The sequence below is a fragment of the Mytilus galloprovincialis genome, chromosome 5 (assembly GCF_965363235.1).
Source record: "Mytilus galloprovincialis chromosome 5, xbMytGall1.hap1.1, whole genome shotgun sequence".
Lineage (NCBI taxonomy): Eukaryota > Metazoa > Mollusca > Bivalvia > Mytilida > Mytilidae > Mytilus > Mytilus galloprovincialis.
In genome coordinates, this window is record NC_134842.1 from 21,902,044 (window position 1) to 21,920,612 (window position 18,569).

Below are 18,569 nucleotides of genomic sequence, written 5' to 3' on the forward strand. Positions count from 1 at the left end.
AAGGATCACGTGTGATGTCAATTTGACGGCATACACGTCCAAATGTACATAATTTACCTTAACCATCTAGTTAACATACAATTGTTTTCAACATGTATATGGGCAACAGCGTTCACCTAAAAATACATTACACAAATCATATATTTGTGGAATACATTTTGTACCATAAACCTTTTACGGAAACGTGATTGCTCATATCTAAATATATATGACAAGATATCAAGATGATACTGTTTTGACAGATTTGGCATGTATTACGTAATATAACATGAACGAGACAATTAGGAAATTTCTTACTGGAATTAAGATCGTCAAAATAGACAAATTTATACTCAAAATGCAAAGAAGTTGCAATGATATCCTGTTAAGTAACAAAAAAAGATCATTTAATGCAATATGAACTATTTCAAAGATTTTTTTTAATAACATAAATACTATTTTACGTTAATTATGCTATTACAGTCTCCTAATCATCATTGAAGAAGATTTCAGTGAATATTGCTTATTCTTCCAATGAGACCAATGCATTCCACTATGACTAATCTTTCCTCCTTCCATGTATACCCCATTCAGGTTGGATTGTGCACATGTGTTATACCACCAACCGCCCTGTTTGTATATTCCACAATTATTTTTGTAACTGATATCTGTCCATGGATCATTGTCCCTATCTTTGGTAGTAAAAGCTTGACCATTTTGGTAATCGAGGCTATCTCCTGTTGTAATTATAAGAACCAGATATAAATAATACATTACTTCAATAAGGTCAGACAAAACTGTAAATCATTTCTTCAGATTAAAGTTTTGAAATAGCTAAACATGGTATAGTATTTTCATATTAGATGAAATGAAATATGACAAAAGCATCATGTTATCGTCGTGAACAAAACATTTTTGGATTTTACGAATTAATCATATTACCCTTCGTTTCCAGAGTGTATCTAAAGAAGAGTTTTATTATATTTCATCAAAGAGGGTTACATTAATATTCACTGATTGCTCTTTAAATTCGTTTAAACGTATTTAATTGTTCAAAAAGGACAAATGAACTTATGGTTTTACACTAGTAATTTTGGGGCCCTTTATAGTTTGTTGTTCGGTGTGAGCTAAGGCTCCGTGTTGAAGGCCGTACTTTAACCTATAATGGTTTATTTTTTAAATTGTTATTTGTATGGAGAGTTGTCTCATTGGCACTCACACCACATCTTCCTATATCTATAAACACAAGTTTTTCAATTTAGTAACGTCTTCACAAATACATACGTAAACAAGATAAATATAAACAGAAATAAAAATTTCTGATACTTAGTATCTGACTTTAACCAATTATTATTTTAACATGAAGATATAAAAATAAGTTACATAGATATTTGAAGAATCTAATCAATGGATATTTTCCAGTAAAATAACGAATCGAGTGCGTCTATTTTCAGAATAAATAAATGCAAACATGGTGAGCTGTGTAAAATAATAAATGTTAGTCACTGTGTATATCATTGCCACCGGAAATTGGGTACCAACGAAGCGGAGAGGAAGAAACAAATCAATAAACAAATAGAGAATTCCTTTAGTTTAGACCATTTCTATCGTTATCGCTTCTGAAACGATTTACTGATGTATAAAGCTTTAATTTTTCATACCAGTGAACAAGTAGCAAACAAAGACAAGTTTTTGTGTAATACTCCGAAACGGTGCACTTGGTACAATAAGATTTCAATCGCCCTCCTGCAAATTGCTCCACAGATTTTCATTCTTTTTCCTGACAAATCTTTTTATTATGGTAATGTGACTTCATATTACTAAAAATTGCTCTCAAAAAGACGTTTTCTAAAGAATATCGGTAAAAATGAATCAAACATAGGGTAAGGCAACTTGCTACTGTTGACATATTTACAGTACGGCAACTTGTTTTCCAACTGTATGGCATCTTGCTAGTTTTATGATATGTATACATGTACATGCCGTGTTTTTGAAGAAATAATGTTATAAGTTTAAATATACCTAATCATAAGTCAAATTGAATAAAATGTAGTTCGCCTAACGGCATTGTGGGTCAAAGGTCATGTTATAAGGTAACACATCATCAAGCTTTAGTCTAAATATCAATCTTGCCCTTTTATTGAAGACAAAAAAAAACTTTGCCACATTTTCCTCGCGCAAAGAGTGTTAAAGAACTATAGACAAACGTGCAGTAGATGCATGGCGGATTTAAAAATGCATAAACACTATGACCATATAAACTCAATTTCTCTAATTCTATGGAAAAGAGTATGTTCGATAAGGTCCTAAAATGGCCCCCTTTTTTAGCGTAAATTTCAAATTCGAATTTATTGACCAATATCACGATAAATTATAGCTAATACATTGACTAGATAGGATATAAGCCATTTTGTTGAAAATTTTACGTCTCTGCGTTTCATTATGACGTCACAAGTTGTACTCATATTGATTTTTCACGAAAAAATCAATGAAAATGGGTAAATTTCCAAAGATTATTTGACAGGAAACACAGAGCGCATACGTCGACAACAAAGATCTTTTAAAATAATGTTTGTGAAGACATTTAACATGTTTTATTTGAATATTAAGCTTGTCGACGCCTGCGCTCTATGTTTCCTGGTCCTTTATTTGGTTGAAATCCAGCTGATTTTGTCAAATTTCACCAAAATCCCTTATCTTGATCTTTTTGGGATGTAAAAATCAACGTGTTAGAATTAAACTTTGACAAAAACAGCTCTGTTTAACTTTCTCACATGTCTCTAAGGCACCTTAAAACAATTATTGTCTTGTAACCATGAACTTTATAATTGGGGCCAATATGGCGCTTACCGAACTTAATCCCTTTCCAAACCCATTGTATAAAACAAATAATCAACGAGTGGTTGCCGGTGATCTCAAAAGATCATTGGATGATTTTAAGGGTCATAAACTTTTTAGCTACCTGGATGAATCAAAATATTCTTACAGGTGTTAATGAAATTGATAACTTTGTGGAATGTGAAAAGCACTCGAATGGGATTTTCCTTTAACAAAAAAAGAAAATTCATTTTTAATCATTAGAGAAACAGATTCTTACATAGTTACTCGTGGATTATCGGATTTATCCATTCTCGATAGTTAAATCATAAATCTTAAAGTCCTCGCCGAGGCTCGGACTTTAAAATAGATATTTAAACAATCTCGATTGGATAAATCCGATAATCCACTGGTATCAATATAAGAATCTATATTTAACAAGCTTCAGATCAAATTTAAAAGTTTTCGCCCTTATCATAATCAAAGAATAGTTGTCGGAAATCAAGTCCATGTACAAAGTGTTGTGTCAAATTTCAGCAAACAGGAAGTCGATACACGGCAGATGTAAATATTGCTGACACGCCAGAAAACACAAATCAAATTTAAGATAAAATATAAGAGGTTTCGCTTTATTAGAAGACATACACAGTGTGTCCGTGTAAAATGAGTGTTGTAAAAGAGGAGCGAAAATAACCAGAGGGACATTGCATTTCTTACATTGAAAGTAAACTGACAAAGCCATTGCTAAAAAGGAAAAAGACAAACAGACAAACAATTGTACACAAATAATACAAATATAGTGTAAAATGAGTATTTTAAAATTTCAAACTATCGCCAAAAATCGTAGCTGCATGGCAGAAGTAGAAATTACTCACACGGTTCCACTTAACATTATCAAACTGCAGACAAAATTCTCATTTACATTTGATTTTACAAACCACTACGTGAATGGCTACTCTTACCTGTTTACCTGAGCATACCTGATAACGACCACTAAGGGAAAACATGAATTTTGCACAGGCATCGATAATAAAAATAATGGTTCATAGAATTGATGCAAAACACAAATACGATCTATTTGTATTATAGGGACTATCAATTTTAAGTAGTAGCCAAATTGGGGTAATTTCAACTCACAAAATGTTTGATAACAAATGAATAGCTTACACTGTATATTTTACACATTTTTATGTACTTCGTACACATTGAAATAAAAATGTATCTTTGGTTAAGCACATAAGGATGTTGTCATGGCGGTTCCGGGTAATCCATTTTGAATTTTTTTTTATTGCTATTTTTTCGTAATAAATCATTACTTACCAGCATTCCCACTGTAACCAGAAACAGTTAGTCTATAGTTGGTGGAGGCATCACCAATAGAAAACGTTACATATCTGGCATAAGCTTTGTAACCATCAAAATCGGATATGTCTACTCTTAGTTCATAATTGGCCTGCTTAGTCAATGTATGTATCTTTTGGTTGCCTAAAACAGATCACTAAATGAGAGTTGTGGAATAAGCGTGTGAGGAAAATCTGTTGAACTTAAATATAAGAATCATTACAACAAAACAAGGCTTTGTCTATATACTTTGTGGATTTGTTTGTATTAAATGCTCATGAACTTCCTCCTTGGTTTGGTCTTTTGATTTGTTTTATTAAAGCGCCACTATTGAATCGTATTCAATTGAATCGCGCGTCTGACAAACCGAGCACTGAGCCTGGTCTTTGTTGATTTTTTAATTTTAAAAAAAACGAAAACTGAATGAACAGACAGCAATCAGGACAGTAACTGGGTTGAAAATTCCTGAATAAGACCAATTAACATAACAAAGGTGCCTCGGATTTACTTAACCCTCTTATCACTTGGGACAATAGTGTACGACACCACCACATTATAAAATGATAAAACAGCCACAATAAAAGTATTATGTAAAGAGTGCTGATCTTATTTTGTCGAAACTTATCCAAAAACTGCAAACAGTAAACCAAAGACACCAAGACCTCAGCCGATATTACTACCTGTTACTGAATGCTAGTTTGAAGAAGATTTCAACTAGTAAAAAACATGCTTACCAGACTAAAATAGTATTTGAATTATCAACCTTTGTTACGTTTTAAGTTGAACCTATTCGTTTACAATTTTTACCTTACTAGTATATTGTCTTCATTTGTTAAGTCGTACTCGTACTTGTTATTTTTAACGTCATAATCTTTTAATGTGTTGATTTCGACTTATTCTTTTATACACAGGTCGTTTCTTATTTTTATGACATTTGGAACACCATCATTTCGAATAATATTTTTGAGACTTCTATCTAACTTAATTTCGTTGTACATAAAGTGAAAATTTTAAAGCATATAAACAGGAAAAAAGCTCGCATCAAAATCGTTTAACTTGATCGATTCGCTCGTGTATGTAACAACGTATTTGATTTTTGCGAAACAATTCTCTGTATTGCTGAAAAATTATTATACCAGGGTATTCGATATCACAAACTACCAATTGAATAGTCAAAACATTTATTAAATTTTATCATCGATACACGAACATAATTAGTAATTATAAATCAACATGCAGACATCTTATACGGTCAGATATTTCACATACAATATTTATAGTTATATTCTTTACAAAGCACAAAAAGGTCGGTATTCACCTCTAAATCTAATCAAACCTTTAAACAGACTGATTACGAAGGGATAAAGTTACGATACTGTTATCAGGTTATTAAGAATTGTATTTTTTGGTATTAATATTGATTCACTTATATATAGGGTCTTTGCATCGGAAATAAACACTTTTATTCTAAAAACCAGTTGTTTGCATGATATGGGTTATGTTCTTCTCATATATTTTTATGATGGTATGATACTAAACCCCTAACACGAGGGATTGTGCTTGATTTTCATATGATGACGACTTAATCTTTCAATCTGTTTAATTGAGGTCTGGAGTTGGCATGTCAGTAACTGCTAGTAGTCCTTCGTTGAATTTTGTATCGTCTTTTTGCTTAGTTTCCTTTATTACCTATTCTGACAATGGACTCGAACTGGGTTTTACTAAGGTTATTGCTGCATGTTTCATTATTCCACATTGGCTAGACATGCTAGATGTATAGGGGTTGGGTTGAGATCTTTTGAGAGGGATTTTACGATAATCAATTATCAATTGGTGGAATCCCTTATTTCACGAATGCATATACAAAGTGCAGATCCAGATAGTGCAATTTTACTGTCCTACGTGCAATACTGTTACCTACAATAACGGACAGTAGGAAAACATATATTTGTGTGCGATCTGCAAATGTGGTTTAATTGATTTGAAGGTTTTTTCTTGTAAAATTTTCACTAGAACATGACCTTTTAATGTACCATCAGAGAAAGTCCATCTAGACGTTATTAGACAATCAACTTGTAACTGAAAATATCATCTACATTGTGAATTCCGCACATGTTGTTTTGTACCAAATGTTTCGTAACTTTAAATAAATGTCTGTTCACTTACTCCCATTGACATTGTGGGTATCAAAATTAAATCCTGGGCATATTTTTCAAGAGTTCATATTGAATTATAAGAATTGAGAATATTGCGTATTTCTATTGGACAATAAACGTTCTACTTAGGTTTTACTTATTAAATAGAATTAAAGGTTAACGAATAATTTCACTTATTGCCACTAAGATATAAAGTAAAGAAATTTGCATTGAAATTTCATGCACTTTTGGGCATCTTTATCTTCGGTAATCGAGCTTAATACTTCTTGGACACAAGACTGTTCCTGACCATGACACAGAATTCATTCCGTTTTTCTTTATTTTGATAGGCGAACTTTACATAGGTATCTCTGCTAACATTTAGCAATGCTACAGTCAAATGATAAGTGTCTTTTGTCATAAATAACTATGTCAAACCTTCATATCATTTCTGTATTTAAACAAGTAACTAACTTGTAAATGTTTTCCTTATTTTGAAAGTTATAAACAGCCTTGTAGGACATAAACAACTTGATCATTCATGATTTGATTGTTAACAGGCCATGACTCGACATGAGTGATATCATAAATTTCTTTTCATGACAGTAACACATATCTCATATTTTGTAAGCTGTATAAACAACATTATTTACAACATGGTACTCGGTATCCTAATGTCCAAATTCTAAAATAATAAGTCATATTTAGTTTTTAAAAACTCAAAAAATATTTACCCAACCAAAATTCCGCCTCCAAATCTCCAAATCCATTTACATACGAATTCCAACCTCTATAAAAATCTGTCTTCCCGTTTAGTCTTCTCTGAAACATCTGATAAAAAATATCATTATAAAAACAGTTGAATATTCTTTTTAATAGAATGTATAGATGATTTCAAACAAGGAAACATGCGTGTATCAAAAATTGTTCTCAGAGGAATAAAACTGTAAGTAAGAGAAGGTATAATTTGTTTTGGTGTACAATGGTTATTTTTTACAATTTCTAAAAAAAATCAAATATATATAAATTTTTAAATTATTTTATAATTGTTATCTGCATTTTACGATTTCTGTCCATCCAATGGAACATAACACATGTTCGAGTGATTCTATAAAGTTGCAACTGTGAATATTCACTTATATATGTTAGCAGCAATAAGTGAAATTAGGCATTAAGCTTACATCCTAGGCAATAAGCTAAGGCATTAAGCTTATTTCCTGAAATCTGATGATGATTATTCATCATATTGCCGAACATAATTTTAGGCAATAATTAAACTCTGGAATTTATTCATATTTGGTGATTAATTCTTAATATAAAATTGTTTCTTAATTTTCATTTCTAATATGAAATGTATAAATATTCATTTATTTGACAGATATTCAAATTTAGTTACTTTATTTAGTAATTTTAGCAGTTAAAAAACAGAATTAACTCATATTTTTTTCATGTTTTTGTGGTATTACAAAATATTAAAAAGATTTTAAAAAAGTGATTGTATCCAATTAAAGAAATGACCGGGGAGAGGGGGGCAGATTTCATAGAGTTATTATAATATTTATTTCAGAATTTGTACACTTCACTAGTTGAGCTGGTTAATACTGGTCAAAAGTAGACAAAATTAAGATATAATTTTTGCTCACCGTGACCATTTTCCATTTTTATTTTATTGGATAAATAAATTTTCTTTGTTATCAAGTTCCACAACTTGTGATAAAAAAAATGTTTTATCAAGTTTTCTTATTTTTAAATTATTACTTGACGCGTTTTAATATAAAAAAAAACATATTCTATTTGTAACTCTATTTCCGGTTTCCTGTGGACAGTTGTATCATTGGCAATCATACCACATCTTCTTTTTTTATATTTAGGATGAAACTGGACCCAGTCGTTTTTCATCGGTAAAATTAGATTTTTTTTCTTTTGCTCATATTCAAACATATGTTAAAAAAAAGAAAATAGTTGGAGTACTTAGTATTTATATGAAAGATGCACGACATTTGCTTTTGAATTTTTTAATATGAATCTTCGAATTCAGATCCGTTAGTGTGTTCAATTCTAATATAAAACGAAGTTATATGTTTTACTTATGTTTTGTTTCAAAGAGTTTAATTGTACAATTATGATATCAAAGTTATCAAATTATTAGACTTTGATTTAAAGCTAATAATTATTTTCTAAAAATTGATCGGTTTTTAAATTAAAGTTGTTGGTAAAATTTGACATGTTTGATACAATATTTCATTTTTTGTTTTCATTTGCTATTTTCTTTAACGCCAATACTCAAGGACAGCGGTTAGGACATCCTAGCTAAGATAATTCTAAGATATCTTCGATGTACATGCTGAGACATGTTGTTAGTCGGTCCTAACTTTGTCATAATTTCTGTCCTAAGTATATTTTATAGGACCGATCTTATGACGTTTTCTTTTAACATGCCCCCGTTCTCATAATGTTATTATTTAACAAATATATTTTTTTTAAATGAGTAACTGTCTTTTATTTACTCGCATTTATATTTTAGGCATTAAGCTTAATGCCTGCACACATTTTTCAGGATTTAAGTTTAAATCCTAGGATTTAAGACTAATGCCTAATATCATTTAGGCAATAGACTTACTGCATAGGCGTTAGCTTATTGCCTAGGATTTAAGCTTAATGCCTAATTTCACTTATTGCCGCTAACATATATATAAATCAATTTTTTCATACATTAGACATCTAATTTTGTATAAATTTTAATCTATACAATAGAATAGACAATATGGTATCAATGTTTAATAGAACAAACTATCAGTGTCCCAAATGGATAAAAAAAAGTCAAATGTCTGATAGATGTCCATTCGTTTGGGATAACAATGTTGGTTTATCCACTGTGCCTTTAGCACTGGACACTCAGTATGTAATTCAATATCGGTTTATATCAGCATCTAGAAAACGATTAACAACGAGTATAATCTTCCCTTTACAATTTTTTTATACCATTTATAACGTATTTCAAGTAAGTGGAAGTTTAAAAATACAATGACTAAATTTGTTGTCGAGCTTTGCCAAAATATTACAGTTTGTCTTTGGCATACGAGTTTGATCTTTTTGTGGTAGGGATGAGCAGCTGAGTGATCCAATATCCCACCCTTTCATATATTTTGACATAACCTACAGCAATCATGCTTTTTTGTACTAAATGCAACTAAGATCATCCCATTTTTTGGTGGGGTTCATGTTGCTTAGTTTTTCTAACTTGTGTTTTATGTACTATTGTTTGACTATTTGTCTTTTTCTTTTTGAGCCATGGCGTTGTCAGTTCGTTTTTGATTTATGTGATCTTTCGTCCCTCTTCTATAATGGAGAGAAAAACAAAATTGAAAGCGTTATGAATGCATTTACAACAATGGTTTTAATCGCATCTGTGAAAAAAGTTTTCATCTGATAATTGTTTATATACTATTATGTAATCAGCAACATATATTTTATCTGATTTGTTTTACCATATCATATATGCGGAAGCAATTAATAGTGACATACTCTAGTCGCTCATTCCTACCACACGTATGCATATAATGGCTAGTAATCCCTCTTCAGAGTCTCATTACAGTGTAAAAGACGGATTTGGGATATATACTTGTTCCAGGGGTGGAGAGCTCTGTAAGGGGGATTCATATTTGTATTCACCTAGTTGAATCACAAAACGTTTCACTTAATTTATTTTATAACAAATACACGCTAATTAATGTCATATTTAAAGTACACCTTGTCTAGACGTGATGTTAGGCAGTTATTTGAATGAAAGCCCAGCACCCATCTGAGTTTAACTATTATAAACAATTTCAGAAACTATCTGTAGCATTACCTCTTTTTTGCCTTTAAACATTAACAAAACTAGCTTTCAAATTCTTATCACATTAATCTTTTATCGATCTCATATGGATCACCACTGGATGTATTAGATATTTTAAGTTAACTTGATTCAACTCGTAAAAAAAATGTAAACATTACCGTCCATCCGGTGTTGTCAATCTCAAAGTCACAGTAGACGTCAAATCCAATAACTGAATGTTTAGGATATATCTTGTAGATTCCGTTTCCTTTCTTTGTTTTGACATCTCCGCAATCAATCGGACGATGTTTGGGATCCTCTGTTTTTTCTGGAAATAAAACAATTATTGTGTTGCATTTCGTTTTCCTTTTTCGATTGATATCAACTATATATATTTACCGCTAAACATGTAAATATTCAAAGAGAACAAACTTTCATAACTGTCAGTATGTACGTGTAATAATCGTAACCCTGTGACATTTTTAACCCGGAAAACGTATATTAATTTCCGGAATTTCAGCAACATTTACATTATTTTTGTCGCACAATCAATCTATTTAGTTAAACAATTTCCAACCATTTATTATACTGTATCTGGATAAGGCAAGTGAAGGATGTGCGTTCAACAACATGTTCATCCCCACCACTCCCCGTATTACTGATATTGATAATTGTTATGTCATAAGACTCTTGGGTTTACGTCTTTGAATTTTGTTGTCGTGTTACCAGCGTTTTAAGACTGACATGACAATATGCTTTTTCATTGTTCACCTTGAAAAAATACCAAACTCCAACTCAATTTCAAAAAGGGGAGTTCCATAAAAACTGTTGATTTCAAATTCTTTCAATTGACGGAATAAATGAAAAACAACTGCCATATTCCTGAATTAGTAAAGGTATTCTCTGAATAAATGGTTGGTGAAACGCGATTTTATATCTAGCTATACCTGCCACTTGTAGGAACATTTACAGTTATATTGACAAACTTGGGTGACACACAGTTCTTTTCTCTCACGTCAATTAGGTAATGGTGGATAGTTTTTCCATTTGCATCACACCAATTTCCTTTTATTAAATACAAAGCATCGATCTAAGAAAGATCGCAGTTATTGAAAGTTAGTTTTACCCCTTTTGCAGTTGATAATTAAAACCATTTCTCCTATGCTTAAATGTCATTCAGTACATATCCAACGGATTACGAATGTATACTCCGTATGTCCATACAGCTAGAATTTTGTTTAAAAAAATATGTAACGTTCACAAAGGGAAACTAAATTCCAAAGTTCTGTTCTGTTCAACTGTAACTTTTAAGTTATAAGTCAGATACATTAAATACTATGGTCTTGTAGTGTATTTACATATCATATACTTTTTTTATTCTTACTTTCCAGATATGAGAGAATGGGTTTCAAAATTTGTTCTTAGAAATCAAGATTTTATATAAAATCAAAGTAAACAATTAAAATGAACATAACTTTAACACAGTTAAACAGTTTTATTAGTGGTGGGAGCAGATGTTGGGAGATTCTTGATATTTTGTTAATGTTTTAATCGCACAAAAAAATTGTATAAAATATGGAAACCAAATGATTTTCTTATTTTCTTAATAAAGTAATCAGGTTTTTTTGTGAGGATGGATTTAATTTTAAACAAGATAGTAATTTTCGTACTAACTTTTAAGAAAATAACTTTAAAAATGCGTGGTATCACGCTAACATACGTTTTTGGTCATTCACTGTTTATGACATAACACTAGTAGTGATATGAAAAAAGTTTGACTAAACATTGCATCGGTTTTAAAAAGTAAGGTACATAATTGTACTTTTTTAAACTCAAAGAGAAGATAATCATTAAGATTAAAAACGGTAATTTTCATCTTTTTTCTTCTCCCTTGATGTTTGTGTGAATACTAGTGTTGTCAACGGTTAATCGGTTGACCGGTTAACCGGTCGAACGACCGAATACCGAATACCAAAAACGCTAACCGGTTAACCGGACTTTTTTCAATTTTGATAGATTTGATATAAATTTATATTGAAATCATTAAATATTTAGGTTTTATTTAAAATTGTCGTCGTGGTAATCAATTTGACAGATCAATTGTCCAGTAAATTAATTGCTATTGTTAATCCTATAAACATAAAATTAATTATAACTTGTCTCTCATCGCGGGGCAGGATGTTAAAGAAATATGATTAGTATACATGGTTTTTTTAACAGTAACTCTAAATCAGTAATGTGATTTAAATTTACTGTTTACTTCATTATTTTGTTTCTGATCTAATATTGTAAGCCCGTGTAAAACTACATCTATATGTGCAACCTCCGTCGTGCAAGGCTTAATCGTACTTTAAACGAAATGCCAACTCAAAAATTTTGAAATATAAACCAATGTGAATGTACTCAATGTATACGTGATAGTACGAGTAACATGCAAACAAAGTAAAGAAACAGGCCGTACGGTCACCTGCTGTAGTTGTTAATTTCTGTGTCATGTTGATCTCATGAGTAGAATTGTCTCATTGGTAATCATACCACATCTTCTTTTCTATAATTAATCATTCGAATTGAAACACTCCACATCATTTTTGGAGACAACAAATGAAAAGGAAAGAATAATCAGTTTCAGACATATTCAATTCTACGAGATCAATATTTTTTTTTTCAATCTGAAGTTGGTACAAACGCTATAGTTGATACGGTGTAGTTGATTATTGAAAGTCAAACTTCGCCAGGAATCCTCACACACAAGCCTTTTAATGCCAGAGAACAAACTTCAGTTCTAAAAGCGTAAATGTATGACTTGGATGAAAGGTCGTCAAATTGACACTCATACCACATCGTATATCTATGTGTAGGGTACTATTGATGAGGCTTGCAAGCACCAACTCAAGCTACCGGTTAACCGGTTAATCGGTCGTACGGTTATCCGAGTAACCGGTTAGGCAAAAGTGTACGATTTGACAACACTAGTGAATACCTTTTAATAGTTGGCCTCGATCTAACTGGGTAAACTTAATATACACCATATGACTGACAATGCATTCTAGATGGCTGTTTTGTAAGAATTATAATCATTGATGCATAAAAATAAAGAAAGGATGAGACACTTAGTTCCAATATTTGGATATGTACTTTGAATGGCATAAGTTTTTTTATATCTAGACGCTTCAGCATATATGTCTTCCCTTCTTGTCCTTTGTCGCTTATCTGAAAATAGTAAATTCCTTTTTTGTACTAATGATGTGAGTGAATTCCTAGCATTGACAATATTTACTTTATAATCTTACATTCCTTCTCTAATCTCTTTGTAAATATGCCAAATTCTTTCTTGGTGATGTTTCAAATCTTACTTAAAGCCAGCTGCCTTATTAATGGAATAGTTACTTTCTATGCGATAGAAACATGTGATATAAATACAGTTTATTTTTCGTTCTAAATTCTGACTTAAGTTTTTATCAAAGTCTTGAGTTGAATAAATCTCTCCTCCTTCGTCATGGTCATGAATACTTAAAATTCAATGATATTCGTATGCGTCTTTTACTTTCAAATAAAAGGAGATTTGGGGTAGTGTTCAAGGGAACACAAACAAACAACAATATCATCTCAAAGACAACAAGAAGACGTATTTTGCATATTCGGAAATTTTCAGAATTAGCGAGGGCATTATTTATAATAAATACCTGTATTTATCATCTTGAAGACAAAGTTGGCAATTATATCATCTGAATATTAGTCAGTTTAATTTGGCTATCCGTTTAGTTCTTTAGGTTAATAAAGTCTTCATTGTTTAATAACGTTTTGTTTTTCAAATATTGTGGACTCGGGCGTCACTGAAGAGACATGTATAATCGATATGGGTTAATATCTCTACAGATTTGAGACTGTCATTGAAACATTAGTCCGCCATATAATTGTGGAAGCTGTGATTTTACAAATTGACATAGATGAACAGGGACTGGTGTTTTATAGAGCTGATGTTATATGAAAAAAAGTATACAATATAAATCGAAACAAATGATTACAAAGGGTATAGTTTTTAATGATTTTGATGTTCAGAATTTTGGGATTATTTCCAAAGGAGAGTGACATTTTTCACTATCTTTCGGGGAGGAAACGTGACGGGAAAACGAATTAAACATGCCACCCCGAAAATTGCACTTCACATGTGCAAGTGTTTCAGCTTCAAAATGAGCCATCATACATAGTTTACAAGTTTACGATATGGTCTGAGCCACATACGGAAACGTTAACATTACCGCCTATGGAGAATCTATTACGCATATGATGAGTCTATAGACGAAACGCGCGTCTGGCTTATTAGATTATAATCATGGTACCTTTGATAACTATTTACACCACTGTGTCGATGCCACTGCTGGTGGACGATTCGTCCCCGAGGATATCACCAGCCCAGTAGTCAGCACTTCGGTGTTGACATGAATATCATTTAATATATGGTCATTTTTATAAATTTCCTGTTACAAAACTTTAAATTTTTCGAAAAACTAAGGATTTTCTTATCCCAGGAATATATTACCTTATTAGCCTTGGCATTTCAAGTATTTTTATATGAGCGTCACTTAAGAGTCTTATGAAGATAAAACGCGCGTCTGGCGTATTAAATCATAATCCTGGTACCTTTGATAACATATGCGCATTTGGAGCAATACAATTGGTATCTTTAATGCTATTAAGGTGTTTTTATTTTAAAAAGAATAGAGTAACCATTCTTTAATTTGAAATTTTTTAAGCTATTTCTACCTGGCTTAAGTAATTATATTAAGATTCAGTTTGAACGTTTAAACCCAATATCAAAAGTCGTTAAAGTGCACAAAATTTGTCAATTGTAACAAAAATTTAAATCATCACTACTCATTTTATTATAGATTATTGGCCCATATTTTGTTTCCTTACAATAGAAATACATGTAATAGAATAAAGAATGTTAATATCAAGACAGCATATTCTAAAAACGCCATGTTTATTAAAAGGCAGTGCTTAAACTAAATACTGAATAACACAAATCTTCTCGTATTTGTGTTTCGTTTGTATGTCTAATCTATGCATTGATGAATAGAGAACAAAAATAATGTGAAAAAAACCCTGAAAAATCAAACTATTCTATCCTTGCAATTAGTTTTAAGCAGTTCAGTATATTAAAGGAATATCTCGTTTTATTTTTTGGCCATTATAAACTTTTCATTACAGCATTTCCTCTGTAGTGTACTGCTTTGGCTTGGTTTGTGTCAAAAACATGTTTTTGCATGATGAACCACATCTTAAATGCAAACATCCATAGAGCAAAAAGTAAGCATAAATTTCATGTCTAGCAAAGTAAGTAAGCTTTGTATAAAATAAGATATTCATATGAACAATTTTTAGTAATATGTATTTAACAATTGTCAATACTAGTGTTGTCAAATCGTACACTTTTGCCTAACCGGTATTCGTATAATCATTCGACCGATTAACCGGTTAACCGGTAGTTTAAGTTAATGTTTGAAGGCCTTATCAATAGTACCATACACATCGATATAAAAAGATGTGGTATGAGTGTCCATGTGACTATATTCCATCCAAGTCATTCATTTATGTTTTATATAATGATGAATTTAAGTGTTTCCTTTGGTTTAATAAGGCTTGTCTGTGAAGATTCCTGTCCAGGTTTGGCTTTTAATAATCAAATACACGGTATCAATTATGGCGTTTGTACTAACTTCAAATTGAAAAATAAAAAAACGTGTCTTGATATCGTAGAATTAAATATGTCTGAAACCGATGATTCTTCATTTTGTCTTGTTGTCTCCGAAAATAATGTGAGGTGTTTCAATTAAAATTGATTAATCCTGATATTCGTACCATCAAGTATACATTGATTACATTCACGTTGGTTTTGCGATTTTGGTATTCGGTATTCGGTTGTTCGAACGGTTAACCGTTGACAACACTAGTCAATACTGATTACTGAAAATCGGACTGTAAATTTGAAAATTATTGAAAGGTTTATTATGAAAAAAAGAGGAATATAACAGTGGTTAGAATTTTCCTCGGAGGTTGCTATGGAATATGTTTTGTAAAAGTTAAAACTCCCATAGTTTGTATGTAACTTTTCATAATTCTCAACATGCACATGATATTGCACCTTATTGTGCGCCTCATTTGGTTTTAGTCAAATTGTTATTGGGTTGCCCTGTGCAAATCAACATACACTTCCGTATTTGGTACCTATTTCGAATCTCCATTTATTTTATTTAGATATCCCTTGAAATTATGAACGACAAGTATTACAACAGTCTCGTGATTTTTATCATAAACTGATATGATGTACCTCACATTTTATTTAAAAATTCAAATAAGTTTCATCATGATATTGCACTTCATATATATATTTCTTAACTAAAAATCTTTTTTTATAGCTTTTTATATTATATCATGGGTCGTCCCACGAGGTTTCACTAGTTCATGTATTGAGCTTTACTCGCTAGGTTCCTTGTTGAAAGTGTTTTTTTTTTTATAACCGTTATAAATGGCAATTGCTGTTGGCGAGAACTAACGATTGCATTAATCTACATCATGTTGTACTGACATGCAAACTTTACTAAAATTGTCCGTTTAGAAATTTAGAAATTATTAAAAAAACTAAGGTTGCAACTCCCTCAGGCAAAGTTGACTTTGGCTATTTATTTAGATATTTTTGTCATATAGCTCTTCAACGGTTTCTGTACTACCCATCTTTTGATTTCAAATGTTTGGCTTTGAGCGTTCTTGATGAAGGTAAATCCATAAAAGCGCTTCCGACGCATAGAATTATTTAACGTGTTGTTTTCAATGTTGTACCCCCACTCTAACAGATATTTAAAATTACAAGTAAGGATAATCTTAGTACGACACGAAAGTGGTAAATTCTGTACCTGAAAGAACCTATTTGATACTTGGAAGTCATGGTTTATTTTGCTTGCCTATCAGATTGCATAACTGTCCTCTAGTGCTATGAAGGTAATTATTATGAGCATGCATTTTCTGTCTTGTATGCAAATGAATATCATACACCGATTTCCATGCATCAGGAAATATCAAGTGTCGAACAAGGATTGCGTTAATCATGTAAACAAACAAGACATTTTTCATGCTTAAACTTGAATACTGAAAGTTAAGAGTCTTTTTCATGACTTTTTAAATTGACAATTCCCTACAATTCAATCTGGTTAGATCACATACGGTCTCAAATGCTGTTAGAAGACCTGTTCGTAAATACGATGTTTTCGGCTAGATGTCTTTATTTTTTCATGTGTTGTTGGCTAGATTTCGTATTGACTTATACCTCACATCACTTTTAAATTAAATAAAAGGTACTATGTTTCCAATGTTTGGGACTGTTGTAATTGGACGTTCGGTCAACATTTTTAAAGTGTGCACTTTAATTGACGAAAACCAATGTAATTGGGTGCTTAAAGGAAAAAAAACTCGTTAATAAAAAAAATCTTACCGTTTTCCTTAACTTTCTTGTCGACTTTGTCATCAATGTAATCAGTTAACTGATCAGTCAAGTTCCTTTCCAAATTAGCCATTTGTGATCTCAAATTCACTTCTTGATCTCTCTTTATCGCTTTAAGTGCATCCTTTAAAAACTGCTTAGATTTCACAGTCTCCTCTATATTTCTCACTTTTACTCCTAGTGTATCACTGTTAAGCTGAATAGATTGCACAGTTTCGTTTATATGCTTCATTTTTGCTTCAATTGCATCATTAACAAACTGCTTAGAATTTACAGTTTCCTCTATAGTTTTTATTTGTGTTTCAACTGTTTCACTTACGAACTGCTTAATACGTTTGTCTGCTTTCGACATATCTAGGGTGGCCACTAATGGAGCATTTTGATTGTCAAGTAACCGAACCTCTACATTCTCACTAGAATTAGATGTGGTCGTTGATGCCAGCACAAAAAATGAGAATCCATAGATCCAAATTTTGAACATTATTAAGTTGCATGCGGCAAAAGTGACTGAATTTTTATCTTTGATAATATCTACTTCTGCTTATTATTTTTCTTCTCAAACCTTTTTGTAAGTTTGCCAAGTACGTTCTTTTTCATGTTTCATAGCGTAATTAATGCCAGCTGTCTTTTTTCAATCGAATGTTCATTTTCTCTGATATGAATAGTTCTGATATGAATGAAGTTTATGTTTCAATCTGACCTCTTAAGCATGGATCGGAACAGTAAAATATTTATCTAAGTTGTTAGGTAAAAATATTTTTCTCCTATTTCCTGTATATGAGATTAATGATATTCGTATCTGTCTTTAATCAATTAAGTAATAGGATGTGAGTTATATGTCAAGGGGAAAACAACCCAACAATAAAAGGACACACACAGGACGTATGTTTGTGGTATTTATTATCCGAAGTTATATTTGGTAAATACCCACCTTCTCCTTCTTAAAGTTGACATTCACCTCCTGAATTACAATCAGCTTAAT

The 18,569-nt window shown here is 31.4% G+C and overlaps 1 protein-coding gene across 1 annotated transcript; it reads right to left on the bottom strand.

Annotated features, from left to right (window-relative positions):
* Positions 1–456: 456 nt before the first annotated feature.
* Positions 457–17,819, bottom strand: LOC143077031 (microfibril-associated glycoprotein 4-like). The gene is made up of 5 exons (XM_076252918.1): positions 17,579–17,819; positions 10,269–10,483; positions 7,007–7,103; positions 4,117–4,281; positions 457–716 (listed from the first exon to the last, which is right to left on the bottom strand). Exons 1-5 carry the CDS (start codon positions 17,817–17,819, stop codon positions 457–459), a joined length of 978 nt encoding a protein of 325 aa, XP_076109033.1.
* Between the last annotated feature and the right edge of the window lie 750 nt (positions 17,820–18,569).